Source organism: Centruroides sculpturatus, unplaced genomic scaffold (assembly GCF_000671375.1).
Source record: "Centruroides sculpturatus isolate CEXI.00-Female unplaced genomic scaffold, Cexi_2.0 scaffold633, whole genome shotgun sequence".
NCBI classification, from domain to species: domain Eukaryota; kingdom Metazoa; phylum Arthropoda; class Arachnida; order Scorpiones; family Buthidae; genus Centruroides; species Centruroides sculpturatus.
The window spans coordinates 192,705-215,444 of NW_019384853.1; the positions used below are offsets into that span (position 1 = coordinate 192,705).

General features: G+C 27.2%; 2 protein-coding genes across 9 annotated transcripts in view; both read left to right on the top strand.

Moving 5' to 3' along the window:
* LOC111630513 (transmembrane protein 47-like) overlaps positions 1–12,341 on the top strand; it is a 43,195-nt gene extending 30,854 nt beyond the window's left edge. For 5 of the 6 annotated variants that reach the window (XM_023374627.1, XM_023374626.1, XM_023374625.1 and 2 more), the window contains exons 4-6: positions 6,821–7,007; positions 7,689–7,838; positions 11,238–12,341. In XM_023374627.1, the coding sequence (XP_023230395.1) occupies positions 6,821–7,007; positions 7,689–7,838; positions 11,238–11,458 (558 nt within the window). In that variant the 3' untranslated portion in view covers positions 11,459–12,341. Of the gene's footprint in view, positions 1–3,037; positions 3,732–6,820; positions 7,008–7,688; positions 7,839–11,237 lie in introns of those variants that run through there. The other variant, XM_023374624.1, reaches the window with a different exon arrangement.
* A 5,849-nt stretch (positions 12,342–18,190) lies between these two features.
* The window catches only part of LOC111630506 (arf-GAP with coiled-coil, ANK repeat and PH domain-containing protein 2-like), a 49,820-nt gene continuing 45,270 nt past the window's right edge, over positions 18,191–22,740 (top strand). The window contains exons 1-2 of one of the 3 annotated variants that reach the window (XM_023374616.1): positions 18,191–18,235; positions 18,345–18,423. In XM_023374616.1, the coding sequence (XP_023230384.1) occupies positions 18,371–18,423 (53 nt within the window). In that variant the 5' untranslated portion in view covers positions 18,191–18,235; positions 18,345–18,370. The other 2 variants (XM_023374617.1, XM_023374615.1) reach the window with 2 other exon arrangements.

The window sequence follows — 22,740 nt, forward strand, 5'->3', positions numbered from 1 at the left end:
TATAGAAATATTTACATTATTGTAAATACTTTTGTATTTGTTGCATTAAGTTTTCATAATTTGCAATTTATTTTTTTCAGAAAAATGTATTTTAGGAAATTAAAATTTAATAATCAAATATGAAGCATTATAAATTTATTTAAAATTTTAATAATATATTTTCGAATATTAACTTTATGAAATTTTTAATCAAGAGTAATTCAGAATTATTAATTTAAAGTAGTTTAAGAAACTTTAATAAGTTTTTAATGTAATAGTGCAACATACAATTAATAATTCTTGCTAAAATAAAATTTTAAATGCTATTAAAGTTATATGGATAGAATATATTTATTTTTAAAAATACAGAATAATTTTAATTTAAGGTTTATATGCATCCAGTTTTAATTGGTAGAGAAAGACTTTTTTTTATTTATTTTGTCAAACTTTATTATTAATCAGTTAAATAAATATATTTTTTTAATATTGAAAATCTTATTTTAAAAAATACAGTATAAAGAAATAAATCTTTTGTTTTTAAAGAATTTTATTACTTAATTGCCTGTTGCTGTAATTAGAAACTAGCAATAAAATCGTTTGCCAAATTTGTTTCTTAGTTTTCATTCAGCTTTTAACTCTAATTATTGTACTGTATTTTGATATTGTTTATAATTTGAGACTACCCCTCCCCGTTTCTCCTGATGATACATCTTATTATTCATACCTATTATTTCTATACTGTTGCTGTAGCTTATGAGGTAGCAATAGTTAATACGCGCATCATTAAAAACTCTTTAACAATCACAGACATGAATAGGTACAGGGTGATTTATAATCACGCAAAACTTTAAACTTTAATAACTTTTCAGCTGAATGAGATAGAAATAAAATTTAAAAGGTACTACGTAGTACAATGTTTACATTTTTTATGTCGACGATTGATTAATGTTAACAGTCATTTTCAAAATGGTAGCGTTCACTTTAGAACAACTTGTGTTTATTGTAAAGAATTATTATCAAAATTTTAATTCTCCAATTGGTGTGCTATCAACACTAGCGGAGCTGTGCTATTTATTCTTCGAAAAGAACGTTACTTCTTCTGCATGTGTTAATTATTGAAAAAGAAGTTTTATCTTAAAATGCTTGTCGGGTATAAACATCGTCGTGCTTGGTTTATGCAAGATGATGAAAGGCCCCATCGCACAAAGCAAGTGTTCAGAAGCCTTTACAGCAGGGGTGTCCAACCCGCGGCCCGAGTAAAGTTCCAACGCGGCCCAATAAAGGTGTAAACAAAGTGGACAAATGTTTTAATTTTTTTTATTATTTATTTATTTCAACGGCATAAACTCAGAAATGGTTTCACATAGCCATAAACCTTTATTCATATTTTAGTTTTGAGTGGAAATGAAATATTTTCATGTACTTAAAGATGTGTAAATGAGGAAGGATTACTAAATAAAGCTGGAGTTATAACTCAAAGGATTATAGACCCAAATTTGGTGAAAGGAGAAAAAGGACAAAAGATAAAAAGTTGTCAGAAAGGTTAAATAGTTCTTCTGTTAGGCAAATATTGAGTCTTAATTTTCCAACCTTTCTCACTTCTTTATCTTTTGTCCTTTCTCTTAATTTTTCCGAATTTGGCTCTATAATCCTTTGAGTCACAACTCCAGCTTTTTTTAGTATTCTTTCCAGCGTTGCAAGATTTGGCTACATTGCGCCAAATGTGGCTACTTTTTTTAGTTTAACGTAAAAAAATATCTTTTGGCGCTTTGGCTACTTTTGGGGCTACATATCATTTATAAATAAATTAGTTGAATGAAAATGCACTTTAAAATGGTGTTTCGTCACTTTTTATTAGAGACTCAAATAAACCAAATATTTGCGTTTTATCAAATACTGTAAATGAATTTATCTATTTCTAAGTAAAAATTGAAAGTGTCTGTAGAAGTAATTTTTTAAAATATCCTGTTTCGTGATAAAGTTTTAATACTTATTATTATAATCTAGACACGTTAATCCTTAAATATACTTGTATATTGGGCCACAAGTATATATAATATATACTTGTGGCCCAAAACTCCTTGACTTCTTCCAACGCGGCCCGGAGAAACAAAAAGATTGGACACCCCTGCTTTACGGCATGTTTGAGAAGCGTGTAATCGGATTAGATTATGAAAAATATGCTGGTGGGGGTGTAGAGTGGTTGCCTTATAGCCCTAACTTAAAACCATGTGATTTCTTTTTAAGGGGCTATCTTAAAGATAGAGTTTATCACAATGTTCCTACAACTATTGAAGAGTTGATAGACACTATAAAAAAATAAATAAATAAATAAAGGTAAAGGCTTCTATATCATTCAAAGTATCTGCGTCAAATTTTCTACGAATATTCTTCGATACTCTACAAAAAATACCGTAGGATGCAAAAAAACACCCCAACCATCCCTAAAGCCCATCCCCATTTAACTTAAGCCCGAATAATTTTTTGTGTTTTGCAGTTTCATTATTGTAAATACTCGGGTCAATAAATATATATTTTTTAGATACTAAGACCGTTGTTTTTACCATTCCCTCCCCAAAAACCCGAGCAATAAAATAAATTTATTAATCAGTTTTTAAAACTATTATTTTAAAAATTAGTGCATACAATCTGTGACATAAGACGTATGTACCGGTATGTTCTACATATTTTTGTGTATGTTTGGATGTACGGTGTAAAAGTATACATTTAAGTATACATAAATTACGATATATAATTTCTAAATTTAATTTTTAACTATCAATTTTTAATATAACTTATGAATCGGTCGGTATATGTTTATATATTTAAATTATAGGTTAAGTAATTTAGATGCGAGAAACATTCCTTCCGGCAGTTTTAATGACTGGAAAGTCCAGAGAAATTAATATGGTATAAATTTTCTACATCACTTAAATATTAGGCGATAACCAAACACGAAAATTTTATAAAATTGAAAAAGTAGGACGGAATATTTACACGTAATAATAAAATTGAACGGAAAAAAATGAGCGTGTTAAAAAAACAAAATGCCATTTTCTTCAGCATTCAGTCGTTGTTTAGTTATGTTTTATATATATTTTTTTCCCTTCGTTTTTAATGCCGAATTATTGATTTTAATAAAAATAATATTTATTTTATCGAATCAGTAGAATAATAACTTGCAGAAATAAGCTATTTGCCTTGATCTGGTCGTTTCAGAGCTTAGTACTGTAGTAAAGTTTACACTTTTCCGTTAAAATATCTGAAAGAATGCATTTTTGGACTGTTTCCAATATTTTCTGTTGTTCTCCTTTGCCAAAGGAAAGAAGAATAAAAAAAAAAAGAAAAAAAAAAACAAGGGAGCATTTTTATAACATTATTGATTTATTATTATATCGAGGCATAACTTACATTTCTAAATAGTTAGACCTTTTAAAACGCGAAACAAGGCCATTAAAAACGCGATAGTATTTGCAGAAAATGAAATTTATGCGATTGCTGAAAGTAAATTATCGGCGGCGGAAGTAAAAGTTTAAGAAATGTTCGACTTTAAGCCATCGCATCGGCGGTTATAATAGAAGTATTGGTCGACTCGGCTGCCATTATTACTATGGTTGGCGACGGACACATCGACCAGCGACCAGACGGCGATGCACGAGGTCAGGGAGCTGCAGACGTACGAAGATGAGGAGGAGGAATCTGCTGGATGTTGTTGTCTTTCTAGTATTTGTCCGGAGCCATATCTAGTGCAGGTACGATTACGTCGACGGGCGGCATCTTAAATTTTAACGTTATCTAATTAAAATTTTCGCCACTCTCTTAAAGATTTCGGCGGGTTGATTTTTACTCTACATTCCACGTGATAAATCGAGTAAGAAAAAAAATTATTTACGCGTCTTAAAATTAGACGGATAATTGAAATTATCCTCCTAACTTTCTCCAAAGATAAAGAAGATGAAAAAAGCGATTGATGAAAGTAGCAGCGATAGCGCGTACAAAAATTAATCTCTTTTAACTAGAATTCATCAGTATTTGCGAAGAGGTGATAATTACTGAACGGTTCGTAAAAAAAAAGAACGAAGTTATTAAGTATAATCGAACGTGTCGCCATCCAGACGTCTTCTGTCAAATATGATCGTCCATCTTGAGATGATCTGGTATTGCGATAAGAATTTTTTTTTTCTATTTTTTTCCCTTCTCCTCCCCGTTTTATCGATTATTATAATTAGTTACGAATTCTCAGTTGTGACTTATCCTGTTTAAATCAGATTTCAATAAGGATGATGCGAAAGTGATGATGGAGACTGCGAGGAAACAATTTACATTTTTTTAACTTCGGCACGATATTTAATTTATTTACTGTATTATGCGCGATGTATTTTTTTATTTTATTTCGTAACTTATTTCATAACAAACTTGGCTATTAATCTTTACGTTGCAAATATCGATTAATTGAGATTGCTGGCATTCTTCTATTAACATTGAAGATTTCATAGCTTTCCGAGGAATATTTATCAAACTCTTAGTTTTATTGCAAAGCATTTTGTCTTCCTACATAATGTAAAGTTTAGGCTCTTTGCCAGATTACGTTTTAGTGTAGTCTTTAGGCTTTTATGAGCAAATTTTATTAATTAATATTCCTTGTTGTTTTGGAATTTCTTTTTTTTTTAAATTGTTTATCAATCATACGTATATTAATATTTAAACTAAAATAAAGTTTTTTTTTTTTTTAACCATTCTTTCGTGCTTTTAAATTAACATTTCTGAAATCTAATTTACACTTATAAAATTTAAATTATTAACTTTTTAATAATGTAAATGAAGTAATGTGTTTTTTAACGATTTTATTTAACTTTCCTTCTATCGTTCTCAAGTCTTGCAACTCAAATTTCGTCCATTTTTAATTAAGATATGATGCTGAAACTTTTGGGACATGTCTAAGTCCGTTTAATGATGCTTTAGGGGTGCTCTTTAAGACATTAAAGCCATCTCTTTCCACCTTAAAACCAGATAAATTTAACCAAATGGAGAATTTAATTATGATGTGTGTATGTTAAATGCACTGTAATGATGTACTGTACATGGGGGTGAGATCACCCCACAATCATCCACCCCCAATTTCGAGAAACATGACCAATGAAAGCTTTTTTTTTTTAAATAAATTAAACTAGCTTAAAGATTGCAGTCTTTAAACTAGTTTAGGAGATTGCAGATTTTGATATGTAGTAATTTACAATAATTTAGTGTAGATTTAATGTGTTGAGCAAATTGTTTATTTCTAATTAATGTTTTTATTTTATAAAATATTTTAATTATAAAATTCCAGTTTCGATTTCTATAGATTTTAATTTATAACTTGAAACTAGAATTTGCATTTTGCGTTGGTGTGTAATTTCACGCTCCAGTGATGGGCAGAGAATGAGAACATTTCCAAACTCTTATGATATGTAAAGTTTGTGGAAGAAAAATTTCTTCTTCTTCAATTTGCGAAAAATCTAAAATGTAATGTAAATGTAAATCATTTAAAACATTTTCTTAGCGAAAGATATATTTTGTATGTAAAAATATTTATTCCAATATTACGAATTTTTTAAACGTTTTATCGGTATTAAAACTATAAAATTCATTCTCTGAGTGGTTTCATTTTAAATTCTAATAATTTTAAGATAAATGCTTATATAAACATAATAAAATCTTTACTTTTCAGTTATTGATTATTTATTTATAAATGACACTGCATAAATTTTATAATTCAGGTTAAAAAAAGAATTTTTTTTTTACTGTACCTTCTACAAGAATTATTAACCTAATTTGTAATATTCTGAAGATTTTTACATATCCAGATTAAAATTTATTATTCATGAAATAGACTTGCAGGTGATGGAATGAAGATGCAGATTTCATCAGTGTTTTACTGAATGGCTTGGGGAGTTAGACTGCCCTAGGGGCATCGTAACACTTTTTTTTAAATAAAAAAAAAGTTAAATTGGTAGAATGTTTTAGAGTATATAATTATGTGATCATCAAATTTAAGTATTCTTATTCATAAGAAATGACTTAAATATTTACCAAGATTAATGATGATCTATATTGTGTGTAACATATAATTTGTATACAATAAGAATAACAAGATTGATATGTTTTAAAGTATTGTGAAAAGATTAATATGACTTTTCATATTTTTAAAATATTAAGGTTAGAATATATGTATCATGTAAAATTGATGAATTTATGGAATTGATCAGAAAAATGATGGATATAACTTCATATATTTTAGAATGTCAAAGTTCAGAAATGTACATTTTCTTCTTTTTTTAGATGATTATATCAGTGATTTATCATCATTTTCATTTAAGAAACTATTTTAAAAATTAGTTTTTCCTCTCCATTTGAATTTTGGCACTGTTTATTGCCACGTTATCTACAATATTTCATCCTTCCTTGGAGGAGAAAATGATTTTGTTTTTACATTTTCCTATAAAAACATAATTTTTGATATGTTATAGTTTTATGTATAAAAAAAGATATTTATTTGCATGTTAATTATTAAATTAGTAGTTTATAATTTTTAATGTATATTTGATTTATATTAATTATAATTTTTTAAAAGTTTTGCTGAAATTATTGATTTATTTATTTGAATAAAATATAATTTTTTTTCACATCACTTCTTACAATATTTAAAATTTTACACAAATCTAAATACATTTTTGGTATTACAAATATTTTAAACATTTTTAAAGTAACATATTATATGATTATAGCTATGTTAATTGAAAAAGATAGTAAAAAAATTTATCCTTTTCTATTTCTTTGATGAATAAATATCATTATATTTCAGGTGATAGCCTTCATTTGTGGTTTAATTGTGATTCTTTTGATGATTTTGTGCCTGGCTTCTTCAAATTGGTTGACAGCAGAAAAATTTCGTCAAGGATTATGGGAACAGTGTATTGATGATGATTCACCTTTACCATTACCATTCAATATTGAAAAGAAGCCTGGATGTTATCCAGCAAGAGAGGCCTGTAAGTTATTTTGCTTTTAATAAGTTTTAGTTATATTTTTTTTTTCTTGTTTGTAGAACCTACAAACAAGAAAAAGCCTCCCAGGAGGGCTTTCTATAGAAAACTAGACCCTATTTTAGTGTTACAAATGTGAAGAAAACCTGGAAAACTCCATTTGACCAGCCTTTTCGTTTCTTTTTAATTTAACTAATTGTAGTTTGAAATAAGAAGTTTGTTTAGTGAATTAAATAACATTAATTAGTTATTAGTATAGTAATAATTTTATTGATAACGTAAAGTTAAGTTCGAATGCATTACACAAATATAATAATCTTGACTTTCAGTTTGTTATTGTCTCTCTTAATTCTTTATTCAAATTTTATTTTTAATATTTGGAATTGTATTTTAGAAGTCAGAATAGTTAAATTCTATGTTTCTCACTATTTTAATCATTATACTGGTTATTGAAACTTAAATTTTAGGATTTATTTTAGTCTCAAATTATAAGCAGTTAATTACATTATGATCTTATTTAATCAAGTAATAAGCAATATTTAATATAAATTAATATTATCATCATGAAACATTGAGTAATATATTATTTATTTAAAAAATAATTGAAATGCAAACTGAATTTATTATTTAAATTTTGAAATTAAAATAATGTAATAATTTTTTAATTAAAAATATTGTCTTTTTTAGCCTATATTCAAGCAGCAGCTGCTTTGTGTGTCATAACACTTATCTTTGATCTTGGAGCAACTGTGATGACTGGCTGCGGACTCTGCAGCAAAGATCCAACTAGAAAATACAAACTTTATCGTTATGCATTATATGTCATGGTTGGTGCATGTGAGTATTTTAAGTAATTTTATAATATAATAAATAATAATCGTGTGCACATTTTAAAATTTTTACTATGAAATTTAATCTTTTTTTTATTCAGTTATAGGAATCTGTATACAATTTTTTGCACTTTAAACTGAAATTTATTTCTTTAAAATTGTTAGAAAATTTTGAAATTAAAATGTTTTTGTTAGCTAAAATAAAATAATAGAGATGTCAGTATGTGAGATTTTTCGTTAGTTCATATATAATAATTTTTATAAAATTTATTTTAAAAATATTTTACTTTATAATATTTATTTTTCATTGAATAATTTTACAATATATAAATATTAGAAAAATGTATTAAAGCACTAAATAAATTTATTTATATGAATGTACCAAAAGTAAAAAGAATAATCTTGATATAAATAAGTAAACTGCATTTAACAGTCACATAATGTATTCTATTTAATGTACATTGCCTTGATGTTTTGCCAAGTTTGTAAGCTGACTTAGTATCAGTATTGTAGTCTGAGATTTTTTTTTTTACTTTTCTTTTATCCAATTCAAATAAAAATAGATACAAAATGAGTAATTATTTTTTTTTTAAATTGAAGTTTTGTGGTTTTAGTATTTTACGAAAAACAAGTTTAGTTGAAATCGTGTTTAGTAATTGTGTTAAATGCATGTATAAATTTAAATTGTAAAATTTTTTTAAAATTTAAGAAGTAACATGTAAAATATTCCAAAAATTTTAATTTTTTGATATTCCCTTCCAAATATATTATGAATATGTTAAAAGTTCTTTTAGCATATTCACAATATAAAAAAATTTTCAATATTCAATATAAATTTTTTACAGAAGAATTTTCTATACAATAAAACTTCTCTAACTCAAACATTTCTTTAACTTGAAGAAAATGAAGCACTTGATAGGTTTCAATGGAATAGCATAGGGGTTTAATGTCTCTAACTTGAATTTTCTCCAACTCAAAGTTTTTCCTTGTTCCCCAACACTGCTTTATGTTACATTCAACTTCCCCAACTTAAATTTTAATATTTATTCTATCCAAAGTGATCTTAATTATTGGATTTTCATGAAATTTTCAGAAAGTTGGTTGTATCTACTCTCCAAGACCAATTTTCAGACAGCATTCCAGTCCAAAGTGAGAGGTCCTCTTGTTTTATCTCAACAAGATGTACCTGCAAAACTGTTTGATTCAATTCATTACATTGAACATTTTGCTGAAAGGAGTTACACAAGCTGTTTAAAGAAAAATAATAAATTTATTGAAGATTATTTATATAATGCAAGAGAGGTAAAAGTACAAATCTGTTCAGAATCAGCATTTTTACTCTATTGTTCTCTAACTCAAATCATCTGTAACTCAAAGTTTTCCAGCCCCTTGGAGTTTTGAATTAGAGAAGTTTTACTGTATTTTGTTTGTTGACAAACATAACTCAGCCCGCAGAGCTAATTGGCAATATTAATTTGCTTTGTTACAGAGTACAATAGCTTAAGCTTGGTTTACACCATCATACAAACAAACCAAACACTAATCAAAATGAAACACTGTTTGCATCATAATACACGACACAAACTAAAATNAAGCCAAATGATTGTCAGATTAAATCTTGCTATATTACTGCTGCTATTAATAATTAAAATGTTAAATGATTTGGCCTAGAGGTAGGTATTAGCCATCTCTTATTAAATTATAATTAAATTAATTATAGATGATGCCTAACTCCTATCTCTAGGCCAAATTACTTAGCATTTTAATTATTAATAGTAGCAGTAATATAGCCAGATCTAATTTGGCTTTAACATAACTACCAGACTTGTAGATGTTTATATTTGTAAAGTTGTTGCTTGTACTTGAGTATTCTTTATTTTTGTATCTAAATACATTTTACACACTACATTTGGTGTGTAAAAATGTATTTAGATTGTATTAAAATGAAAATGAAAATTACAATACTTTATTTTTTAATAAATTAGACTAGAAATGTACTGAAATATTTTTCCAAAAATGCCTTTGGAAAATGGGACATGAATACATCAGAAAATATAGTGTTTACTATATAGATGTTCAGAAACTGTGAGTAATGTTACTAACTAAAATGGATTTATTTATAAATTCAAGCAAGAAAGAACAAAAAGTGTAAATAGTAAAAAATGAAATTTTCAAAGTTTTTATTATTTATACTTTTTGTTCTTCTTTCTTTCTTTTTTGAATTTATAAATAAATCCATTTTAGTTAGATATTCAGAAACTGTGAATAATTTTACTATGTAAAATATTTTTCAGGTCAAAGAACTATGCTAAATTAGATAATTACTAAATACATTACTTTATAAATTGAAACTTAAATCAAAGTAAAATCTATATATATATATATATATAAAAATGGACNATAAAACTTTATTATATTTATATATTTGTGTGTATTACTTAATTTAAAAGATACTATTAAATGTAAATATATGAAATTTATTGACATATGAATTTCTTAAGATTTATTGAAGAATATTTGCATTCATTCTTATAATTAATTATAGACAGATAGTCTGTCATCTATTAATAATCTTAATTATTAAATAATTTACAATGATAATTTAATTTAGAAACATCTGTTATAGAAAAAGTATGGTTTAGAGTGAGATTTGAAGTTAAGTTGCAATATATATAAATTTTATATTTATATAAAATTATATGAAAGAAATAAAACTTAAAGTATATGTTGCAAATTGTAATTTTTTAAAGAACTTTAAATTTAATAAGTTTATTATAGAATTTTTATCATTAAAAATTTGAACATCATTTGGATCAGCTTTAATGTTTATTGACATTATATTTTAATCTAAAGATTGTCAGCTAGTAAAACAACATTATCTTAACAAATAACATCATCAGAAAGTCTGTGAAAATTTAAATATTTCATATATATATCATAAATTTAAAATAAAAAAATGGTTCTTGGGTAGGGTGAAAAACATTTAATCATAAATATTTTTCTGTCATTAAAATATTCAATGAAATCTTCACAAAATTTATCATTTTTTTGTTGAAAAAAATTAAAAATAAACTTATTCTTTACAAAAGAAATTAAATAATGGATTGTATATTTAGAAAATTTCTTTCTCAATTCACATTATTTTAGACATTTCATTAGAAAATCTTCATTTCTATTAATTTTTTTTTTTTACAGATTAGTTGATCTTTTAATGTTTTTCTTTATTGTTTATAAAAGATATTATTACTAGCAATTATTGAATCATTAATAGGTTAAACTGTAGTATAATTAATAGGTTAAACTTTATTAAATTTATCTTAAATATATTATTGTTTTTATATAAAAACATATATGTGTTAGTCAAGAAAACAATAAATGTGTATATAATTTTATTTTCTATTTTCAGTATTATCAATATTAATTGCACTTGTCATATATCCTGCTTGCTTTGCTGCTGAGATTGAAGACAGCAACAGACAAGTTTGGGAATTTGGATGGGCCTATGGTGTTGGATGGGGAGCAGCAATCTTTTTGTTTGGTGCCATTCTTTTGTTACTCTGTGACAAAGAAACAGAAGAAATTTATTACAAGGAACGGACCGTCACTCATGATGATGGCAGTGCGTAACAAATCGACTGCACTGTATATATATCACATATCGTCCATCCAAAATCATTGTCCAGTGTGTTAAAAGTCACCTCTTTGTATGATCACTCCTGATAGATTCAACAATTTGAGCTGTGAAATAGTGACAGCACCAAAATCAGTTATTAGAAAATATACTTGTGTAATATTGACAATCCCATCTCCAGACATTTTATATTAACTAAAATTCCTTTAAATTAATATTCTCTCACTACATACATTTGCATTAACAAAAGAACTATAATATATAAATATTGCATAAAATAAAACTTTCTTTTTATTAAAAACCATTCAACATATTAACCATTAAACATGTGATCAAACATCACAGCCAATTATTCAGGGGTGCTATTGAAACTTCATTTAAATATATTAATGCTGCATACAATTTAAAAGCAGCAGTATATAATCTAAATATTTGCTAACGACAGGGTCCTTCCCCTATTTTCTACCTCAAAAGTTTTATCTCATTCATATTTAGATTTTTTGATAGGGTTGTTGTTATAAAGAAAAATAAAATCACAAATAAATATTGTTTATAAAATCTATTATTATTATTCTATATTGGCCTTTTTCGATTTGTGTTGTTTGAAAGAACACTGGCACAGGTTAATGAAAACTATATTGCTAATTAACTTATCAAAGACAATAAATTTGTTTCGTAATGGAATTTTTAAAATCTAGCATTGCTAATTATTTGTAAATTGCCAAATAGATACTACAAAGCTGTATACCAGAATGTGGTGATAGGAAGAATTTTGATAATTTTATTTGTTTAAATGTACTTAGTGTTATTTATTTGAATTATTTAAAATATAGGAAAATCAAATTTAAAATCTAAAATATTATCATCATCATGTATTTTATAAATAGAAATTTATTTGAATATATTTGTGATTGTGTGAAGTTTTAATTTATTGGATTGTTTTTGCAAATTGTCAAATTTTTGTTTTAAATATTATCTTTTTAAAAAAAAACAAAACAAAAATTTGTAATGCCAATTATTTTTAAGCAGGCATAAAATTAAGGATGCACATCAAACTGTGATGAAATATAATTTTTAGTTGTTAAAATTTTTAGTAATATACTGAAATGTGCTGAATATTCAGCATTGAAGGGCACAGTGTATAGTATTTGCAATAGATGTCATGTTCCTGAATTGCTGTCTTATAAATCAATACAGAAATTGTATGTATGTGCCAATCTAAGTTGTTAGGAAATAAAACTACATACTCAAGTTGTATAGTAATATTGTGTTTAAAATTATTTTGTGAAAATGTTATTTTTAACATTCTATAGTTTTTTGTTCTACAGTCTGAAATTTATATTGTTGTTCTCAGTTGTTTTTCCTGAAAATTAAATATTTTCCTGTCAACTTAGTCACCCTCCAGTACAAAGCTCAATTACGATAATTATAACATTTTATAGGAAAACACTGCCTTTCACTGCTCTTCATTTATAAGCAGCTTATGCATTGCTATGTTAAATTCAGTCTTTTTATCATATATTTACAAAATATAAGCACTTGTCAGCACCTAATGGAAGTTATTAAAATTTTGGTGAATACAACTTGTCTTTGTTCCATTTTTTTTTTTAATTTTAATTATATTGAACATTATTTTATGCAATAAAATTCACTTTATCTTATAATAAGTATTCATGTATTAAAGGATAATTTAATAATTTAGATTTTATAATTAAAAACTATCATAGGATGCTAAAATAATGTTTTTAAGTATAGTTTCTTTTTTTTTTATTTGAAAATTTGTTATAAAACATTTACTTTGGGACGAGTACACTCAAGATCACATGACTGTTCCAGATTGGCAGTACTGGTATATAAAAGTTTTAGATATGTAAAGAAGAATTTTCTCACATTAAAATAAAATTAGCTAATTAAATCTTTGTGTATTCATTAAATAAAATAAGAATACAATTTTTAGAAACTTCGGCAATAGAAATATTCAGACTTTGTTTTAAAATCCTATTGATGTGAACTGAAACTAGAATTGAAACATGAGTTTGAGAAAATTTTCTTTAGTCCCTTATTTAAAATGTGGAAAATTTATAATTAAACAAAATTAGCTTGTGATTACTTTCCAAATTAATTAAATTTGTTTACAATATTTAAATATTAACTGCATCTGACTTTTTAAACTGAAATTTTTAAATTTTATTTGAAAAATAAAACATTTATTTCTTTTAATACATTTTGAAAATAAAAATATTGTTTTTTCATTCACTTTTCCTCTTCAGATTTCAAATTTACATAAATAATTAAAATTAAAGAAATTTTAATTATTTATTATGAATTAGAAAAATTTATATATATCTTTATAATAAAAGTTTACTTATTTAGTGATTTGATTTTCCTCCAGTTATTCAGTTATTTAAAACAAAATTTTACATGAATTTAAGAAAACAAATTAAGCTTTTAATATATGAATGACATTCTGATCTCAGATGGCAACAATAAAATGATTTTGTCGACAATTTTCACGACTTTTATTGGATGAAGCAGTGAAATCTTATAAAATATAGCAAAAAATAGTTTACTAGATCTTTGCTTTTATGCTAATATTCAAACTTTTACTTTTATTATATTTCATAAATTATAAAAGGCTGAATCATTATTATTATTACTTATTAATTACTACTATATCTTTAAATAAGAAATAGTGTACTACTCCTAGATATAATATAAATCTAGAAATACATCTGTGTTGATAATGAAATATTTGTATACATCATTCTCTTCATTCAAACAATAGAACTTAAATAGCTTACTTCAATGTTTATTTAGATATTAGCATTATCTAGAATATTTTCCTCTTTTCATGTTATCAAACATTTGAGTCTGTATGATCAATATCTAAGAATATACTAAATGCTTGTATTTTACAAACTTTACATTCTGCAAATTGATTTAGCATTAAACATAGCATGAAACAGTTTTTTAAAAATGATAAATTTTTTATAAGTTGTACTTTAAAATATATAAAATTCTTAGCAATAAAACATTTTTATTGTGAAATTGTTATTTGTTTATTTTATTAGATCAAAATTGATTAATTCTGATGTATATGATTACAGAGCAAATATTGTTTTATTATTATCCTGACATATATTTTAAATTAATGCTTTGCTAGCTTATATTGCAATTGAAGATGAATGAAACATATTAAACTCTTTTAATTAAAATGGCTGAAGGTATTTTTTAAAAATTAAAAATTTTGAAGAAATTATTTCTACTTATTATTATAAGGTAAACTGTAACTCTTGTCTGCCTCTAAAAAGTTTTAAAATAAAATTATTTATTTAATATTGGAGAAAATGTCAAATTTTTTTTTTTAAATCAAAAACTTCATTGAAACTTCAGACTATGAGGCATTAAATAAAATTAGGAGAAATATTTTAATCTTGCAAGCACTTTCAACGTAAATATGTACGTCGTCTTCAGGCAATTCAATTTGAATTGTCTGAAGACGACATACATATTTACGTTGAAAGTGCTTGCAAGATTAAAATATTTCTCCTAATTTTATTTAATGCCTCATAGTCTGAAGTTTCTTAATGAAGTTTTTGATTAAGTTAACTGTTGGCGTGACATATGAACCGAGTATTTAATACACCTAACAAATTTCTTTCTCTCTAAAACCTGTTTAAATGTCAAGTAAGTTTTAGAGGGAAAGAAATTTTAATTAGGGCAATAAATATTTCAGTTTTAATACTTTGATATTCCAACTTCTTCAATTAACTGATTTATATAAATCTTTCACAAAAGAGATTTTTTTTTATTAGAGAGGTAGGCCACATGAAACTGGCCCACCTTAAACATTGAAGCAGGGGTTATGCAATTTTCCATAATATTTTATGAATAAAACTAAATTTTCAGAATGTTTTGTCTCAATTAGCCACATTTCCCAATGTGTAGATTAGATTAGTTTGTTAAGTCTGCAAAGGCTTGTTTTACATGGAACATCCTGTACTATAGTTTACTGTTTCAAAAATAAATTGCAGATGACAAGTCAATTGCTAGGTCTTATTATCATAAAATAATTTAAGGTAGATGAAATTTTGACTTTCCCAACTATTCTCTTTTTATTCCTGTCTTTTCTTTTTTATATTATTATGAATTATGGAACCTTTTAGTTATGTTATTTATATTCATTTGTCTCTCTCTCTTGTGATATATTCCAGCTCAATAACGTTTTCATAATAATAACTAAAATGGTTAAATAAGTCATCATAATATACTGTTTTGAATCAAAAAATTCCACCATTAATTTTCCAGCATTTGTTTTATGTTATCTCCAGAAGTTCATTAAATCTAATTTGTTTTCACGCCTCCATGTGAAATAAGTCTTGTGTTATCTCACTAATTTTAATCTGACTAATTTAAGCAGTATTACACTCCAAGATACTCAATTAGATATTTATAAAGGATACAGTAAAACTCCTATTTTGTGACCACCAATTGTTCCAAGCAAAAATATGGTCTTTAGGGGGTTCACTGTATTTAACAAAACTGCCAAATCGCTTTCATATTATTGGTTCTTTAACATTTTGAGATTAGAGTTCTTCAACATTTTTATTGGAATCGATCTAATGAATCTCAATTTTTTAACTTGATCTTTTTATTTGTTTCTTGATTTCTCTCTGTCTTATCAGCACCGGAATATTCTGTTGTCTATTGTTTGAGTCAGCATCTTTTTGAGTATCTTATTGAGAATTATCATCATCTTTTTGACGATTCTTTTATATTTGCATCATTTGTTGTTGCATTTGAGGATGAAAGATCTGCAGTTTAGAAAGTTGCAACGTGAAAGATTATCCGTAATGAAATTGTAGTAAGTTTAATAAACTTTGGATGACTTTCCCGAAAGATTGATTGAAAGAATTCAAATTCTGTAGGCCTACCGTGAACTGTTGTCCTAATTTCGATTAATTTTGAGTTATAGTGTCACTTATGGTCATGTGAAGATTACGTTTGTCTGACGTGTTTTGATGTTTTGTTTCAAGATAGATTGTTTGGTCTTTATATTGAAGATTCAGATGCAGAGAAGAGTCTGGATTTAATTTATGACTAAGGGCATTTCGCCACATAAACTTATCCTCGTATAGTAATGGAGTACGAGGAGGTACTGTACGTGAAAAACATTTGATCTGCATTGATCGCCCATAAAAGAAACTGGTTGATCCAGTCTTTTAAAACGATCATGGAACTTAAAATGACATTGATGTCCTATAGGAACAGGCAGCAAATATGTATAAGAATAATCAAAATTAAATTTTTGATTGTGCTCAGTATAATACGAAGATGTTGATTGAGGAAGATTTTTTTAAATTGCATAATTTGCCATTTGTTTCGTCTGGAAATTTCTTCCCTTTTTGAGTAACCACTGATTCAGATAATTAATTATAACTTGTAATAATAGTGTTACAAGTTATATCATCTTTATTCAATTTGTTGAATTGATCGATGCACGGAACCTACAAATTTCAATACTATCTGCCTATTAAATAAAAAAATTCAACATTATTAATACAGTGATTAAAGTTCTATTAATTAAAATTTAAACTCTTTTTCTTCTGGAATACAATCGTTATTAGTTTCCGAAATAATTTTAGCAATATGATCTTCATTTTCTACGTCTGTAATATTCCCAATAGTGACCCGGAAGTTTCGTGGCCCCCTCGCCGATAACGAAAAAAGCTTAAGTTTAAAATTTGAGCTTTCTAGGCCCAGTTGTTATTTCTCTAAGAGCGTATGCAATGCGATGTGAAGAAGAAAAAACGAAAATGCAGGGTTTTTTTTGGCGATTTTTGCACTTTTCAATTGCTATTTCGGCAACCCATTTATAGAAAAACATTGAAATTTTGCATACTACTTAAAAAGACAAATATCTTTAAAATGATATATACAGAATTACTTTAGGCGTTTGGGTGAGGAGAAAGTGACCCCCGAAAATCGGCAACTGATTCCTGTATATGTAATCAGTCAATGACCTTTTCATTTAGAGTGGTGACTCTGGACACTACCGTTATTTTCGATTTTGTTACGGTTACGCGACACTTGGCGATTTGCCGAGGGCGATGCCTTTAGGGAGGGCTTTTCTATAAGAAACTGGCCTTTATTTAGATGCTACAAACGTGAAGAAAAATCGAAGAATTCTAAGTGGTCAATCCGAGAACCGCCGACCAATTATTAGTGTTTATCGGTTTCATGGTGGAAACGAGGGAAATTTGTATTTAAATTATAAATACATCATAAAATTTTCTCAAATATATATACATATTTTGTTTCATTTTGGTTTTTATATTTCACAATAAAAAATTTTATATTATCGCTTAAAAATATACGAAGACAGGATGGCCGAACGATTAAGGTGACAGCCTACCGCTGTGGAGTACCCGGAATCGAATGAAGATGGGTAAAAATAACATTAGGAATTTTTCGGAAAGTGGGCCCTTTCCTCACAACTCGACCACCCCATTGTGGGCCACAGCTAACCCGAAAAGACCATGTTAGAACCAACAGGACGAAAACAATTAAAAGAAAAACACCCGAAAATATATAATTTCGTTTAATTAATGTTATAAAATTCTATTATTATTTATTTTAATTAATTAATTAATTAATTTTAAGTTCTTTAAATAATAAATATATAAGGATAAAAATTTTCATAGATGGCGACTGTAAAAAAAAATTTTTTTTGGGCTACTATTATATCACCATTCGGTAATTCGGCAGAGAAGGTGTGTCTAACTGTCAGTATATTCTATACAACTTCGTTCCTCTATCGAAATGATTATTTTTGGTGTTGTTAAGTAAATTCGATTTAAAATTAATCAATTTCTTCCATAGATAAGGATTTTTAATAACAATTAACCATGAAAGTTATAATTGAACTCGAAGAATGCCTTCAGGATTCCCCAAAATTCAGGTAAATTGAATTCCTCCAAATCAATTTATATTTTCCTAATGAAAACAATAAATAATGGTAAATCATGTATACAAAGATGCTATTGCTGTAGAGTTACGCTTAGAATTTATTATATATATATTTTTAATGCTTTTATATGTCCATATGTTTGAATATATTGGTGTTTTGCAGCATCAACAGAGCAATAGATTTTATATTAAATGTAATTTAATATATTAATCCTTGATTGATGAATCTTTAATGCCTAATTACTATATTGTATTCAGTTAATAGTGAAACATAAGCTGTGTTTAATATTTAATAGCATTTTAAAATTTCAATGTGTTGCATTTTTCTAGAGGTGAAGAATAATTTAAAGTAACATCCTCATTATTATATGTTATTGATTAATTTAACTATTGAGGAAGAAAGTGGATTAAGTATATAACCTGTTTTTTCGAGGATGTTGTAATAATAAATTATATATTGAGAAAACTTATCGTAATGTTTTTATACAATTTTAAAGTGCAAAAGTTTTTAAGTATTTATTTTTGGTATTAGGAAATAAGAGAAAGAAATTATTTTTTTATGAAATATTGAATTGTTGAGTATACGTATTATTACGTTATGAATATTATACTGTAATGCAACGTAAAACAGTTGCATAGGTCAAAACTTTTCAAAATTTGTTTTATGAAGGTATATTTTATGTATTTAATTGATTGAATTCACTCTACGTGTTAAATAACTGGATAAACTGTTGCATAAAAAAACCAATTACTAAAAAGCCAGCAAAATTCCTGTCACTGTTTGCTGTATCCAATCAAAGTTGTAGACTATTTGAATGTGGTTAAGTTTTGATAGTACAATTCCAGGGCTGCTGAGTCGGTAAAAAAACACTCGACTCCGACTCCTGATAATTTTAGTAGGCCGACTCCGGCAAAATTAAATACAGAGTCATTTTACGTGGGGGTCAGAGGCGCTTGTGGGGGTACCCAACTCTGAACGGAGCCTTGTAGGGGTACCCGACTCTGAACGAACCCAAATACTTTTATAGTTAGTATTTTTAATATTTAACTTACATTAATATTTCTTTGTATAAAAAAATTAATTTTTAACAAATATTTAATAAGAGGAGTAAGGAGGCAATAAAATTCTACATCTCTATATGTTTGACTTATTTGGTTGTGTTAATTAGTTGCTGGTATTTTGGTGATTGGTGAATGAATTCAGTTTATATTATAAACTTTATGTATGAGGTAAAAGTTATTTTGTATGATTTTGATTTTTTAAGATATATTTTTTCCATAGAAATTCTTATACGGCAAGTCTTCATTTAATGCTGTTTTGTTTAATGTTGTTTCATTTGCCATTTGATTATAACATCATTGAGAAAAGATTCAAATACATTTGTAGTAATTTGCAATTATTATTGCTGAATTTTGTTTATAAACAGTAAAATTGATTCTGCGAGGTGAAAAATAAATGCTGGATGTTGCAAACACTATTCAATTAGAATATTATTATCCCAATTATATCTTGTTTATATGATTTAGCCTACAGTAGAATTGGTTTCATTATATGTTGTTTCATGTAATGTTGCAATTTCCAAGAACCTGTCAATGACATTAAGTGAGGACTTGTATTTTTAATTATGGGAAAACCAAATTGTTTTTATTTTAAGTAAATCTGAGTTGCAACCATTTCTTAGTCTTATATTTTATAAACAAAATTTTTTTATAGAAGTATGGATTAATTCTAATTGTTTATATTTTTTGAGTGCATTCTTTGTCAATCTTATCCAAAGAGACAAAATTGACTATAATGACATTAAAAATTTTTAATATTAAATACAGGTAACCCCCGAATAACACAGCACTTCTATAGCACGGATTCACTCTAACACGGTTCGAGAATTGGTACCATTCCCCATATAACACGGTACTTTTATAGCACGGATTTACTCTGACACGGTTCGAGAATTGGGTAAAACCCTCGTACAACAGGAAATGTAATAAATTTTTACATACTTAAGTAATAATAGTTCACGAAAATTATTATTTTCGTGAACTCTTAGTACTTAAGTATGTCAATTTTCTCTTCTCGCCTTCTGTCGATGCACGTGGTCCTTCTCGAAACTTGTTTCAATGTTGCCAGATCGCGACCCTTCTGCTTCTGATGTTGCCAAATGTTTTTCCCTTATTCCATACTTGCTTTATTCTTCATAAGTGCTTAGCACCATATAAGGAAATTTATAAAGATCTTTTAACTAGAATCAAGCAATCTAAAATTACATACATTTTGCAAAAGGTAAAGCGTGGATCTGAAGATAATGCAGAAAAATGCTCAGAGGATAAGGATAACTTGCCAAAAAGAAAACGCTCTCGGTTAATTAATAGTGTTTTTAGTGATGACGAAGAAAACATTGTTTAATTTATATTAATATGTATCACTTAAAAAAATTTTAATGAAGATATTTATCTTAATTATGAAAATATACTAGCATGTTTTTTAATTTTTGGAACCTAACCCTCCTTTTCGTATTAGTTCTTTGTTTCGTATAACACGGATTCGCATAACACGGCAATTTTTTGGAACGTAACTACCGTGTTATACGGGGGTTACCTGTATACAAATTGTAAGAAAACAATGATAAATTTTGTGTGTTTATTTTTCTTGCAATATTAAGTATTTAAAAAATTAAGGCTATTGCTAAAAAAGGCAGTTAAGGCTTTTTTTCTGAAGAATCCAGGATCAAATTCAGGTAAAGGATTTCAGGAGTTTTTCATGGAAGATCTGTCCTGGATATGTCAGGCTTTGTCCCTCACCATCCAGCTCCCCCCATTATGGGCATGGAAAAAAGACTCTTATTGCCCACAGAGTGGAAAGAAAAATCAGTTTTTTTCATATTGAATGAAAAACTATTAAAAAAAAATATACAAGAAATATAAATAACAGAATGATTAAATATAAATCAAGTAAAAGTATTTGTTTGTTGGGCTACAATTTGAAAAAAATTGTAGGCCTATAAATTTTCACTGTTGTCTGCCTTTCCTTAATCTCAAGAATGGAGTTAGGCAAAAAAGAAGACCGGATATGGAAAGCTAAGGGGCAGGAGGCCCGATTAACTGTATATGAACTTCTCATGCAAACTGGAAATCGTGTTGTTTCAATTAAAAATTTTCCCCTGAAAGGAGTTAGGTGATCAGCACGACTCTATTGTTAAAGGAAAAGTATGAAGTACAGGGACAAGTTTCTACTAATTTGAGGTGGAGATCATATATTTTAAATGAAATAAATTAAAAATATGATTAAAAATTGCATTCCAGCATTGTTATGATGTCACAATAAATAATTGCTTGTTTATTTTTATCTTATTTATATATTATGTTATTTTATTTTTATTTTCATTGAGTTTAAATTTTATGTATGTTCTATATTATTTAGAATGTTTTTGTGTTATTTTTCATTTGAATTTTTGTGTTGTTCCACCTGATGAAGATCTATATGACTAAGTTGGAGTGTTTTCAGTAATTCAATCCGGCAAAATTCAATCTTATTCTAACTTAGAACTATTCCCCTTGGAATTCCGACAAAATCAATCCTTAACTTAAGGTACAGAATTTCTTACAACTACAAATCCTAACCATCACCTCAATTATACTAGGAACCTTTTTCCAACTCAAGCCTTTTCCTATTCCTCGATCCACAAATTGAAAACTGCAATCGCCTTGGACTATTACCTATTGGACACCTCGTTCACTGCTACTAGCAGACCAATGCTTATTCCTGGCAGGAGCTCACCTCTGATGTCTTCACTTGAGCTACGCTATTTATAGTCTGAGGTGACGTCACAGTTTCTAAGTGAGACACTCCCCTCATTTACATACTTATACATAACATTCACTTTTTTCTTGTTTATCTGGTAGCTTAATACCCGACAATACTTTGTTAACCTTTTACAGTCTTTTCTTGAACAATTATTGGGATGTTTCCTTTAAGGTTTAACAAGTCCCTAAAAGTCTGTGGGGTTTGTCCCCCCCCTTTCAGTGCGGGCTTACTATCTGCCACTCGGGCGTGCACGTGAGTGCAAGCTATGGCGCTTTCTTTTTTCGTCGGTGAGTTGGTTTTATCTTCTCTTTTTAACTTTCTAAGGTGACGGGTGTGGAAACCTTCGTCCTAACTAAACATAAGCCCCAAACAAAATATAATAAAAGCAAAATAAAAGTAAATAAAAATAATGCTCGGACTTGGTTCCTTACAAATTTTTCACTGAATATACAGTAAGGGATGTGGTTTATGGATTCCAGAGGAACTGCACAGTTTTTACTATAGCTT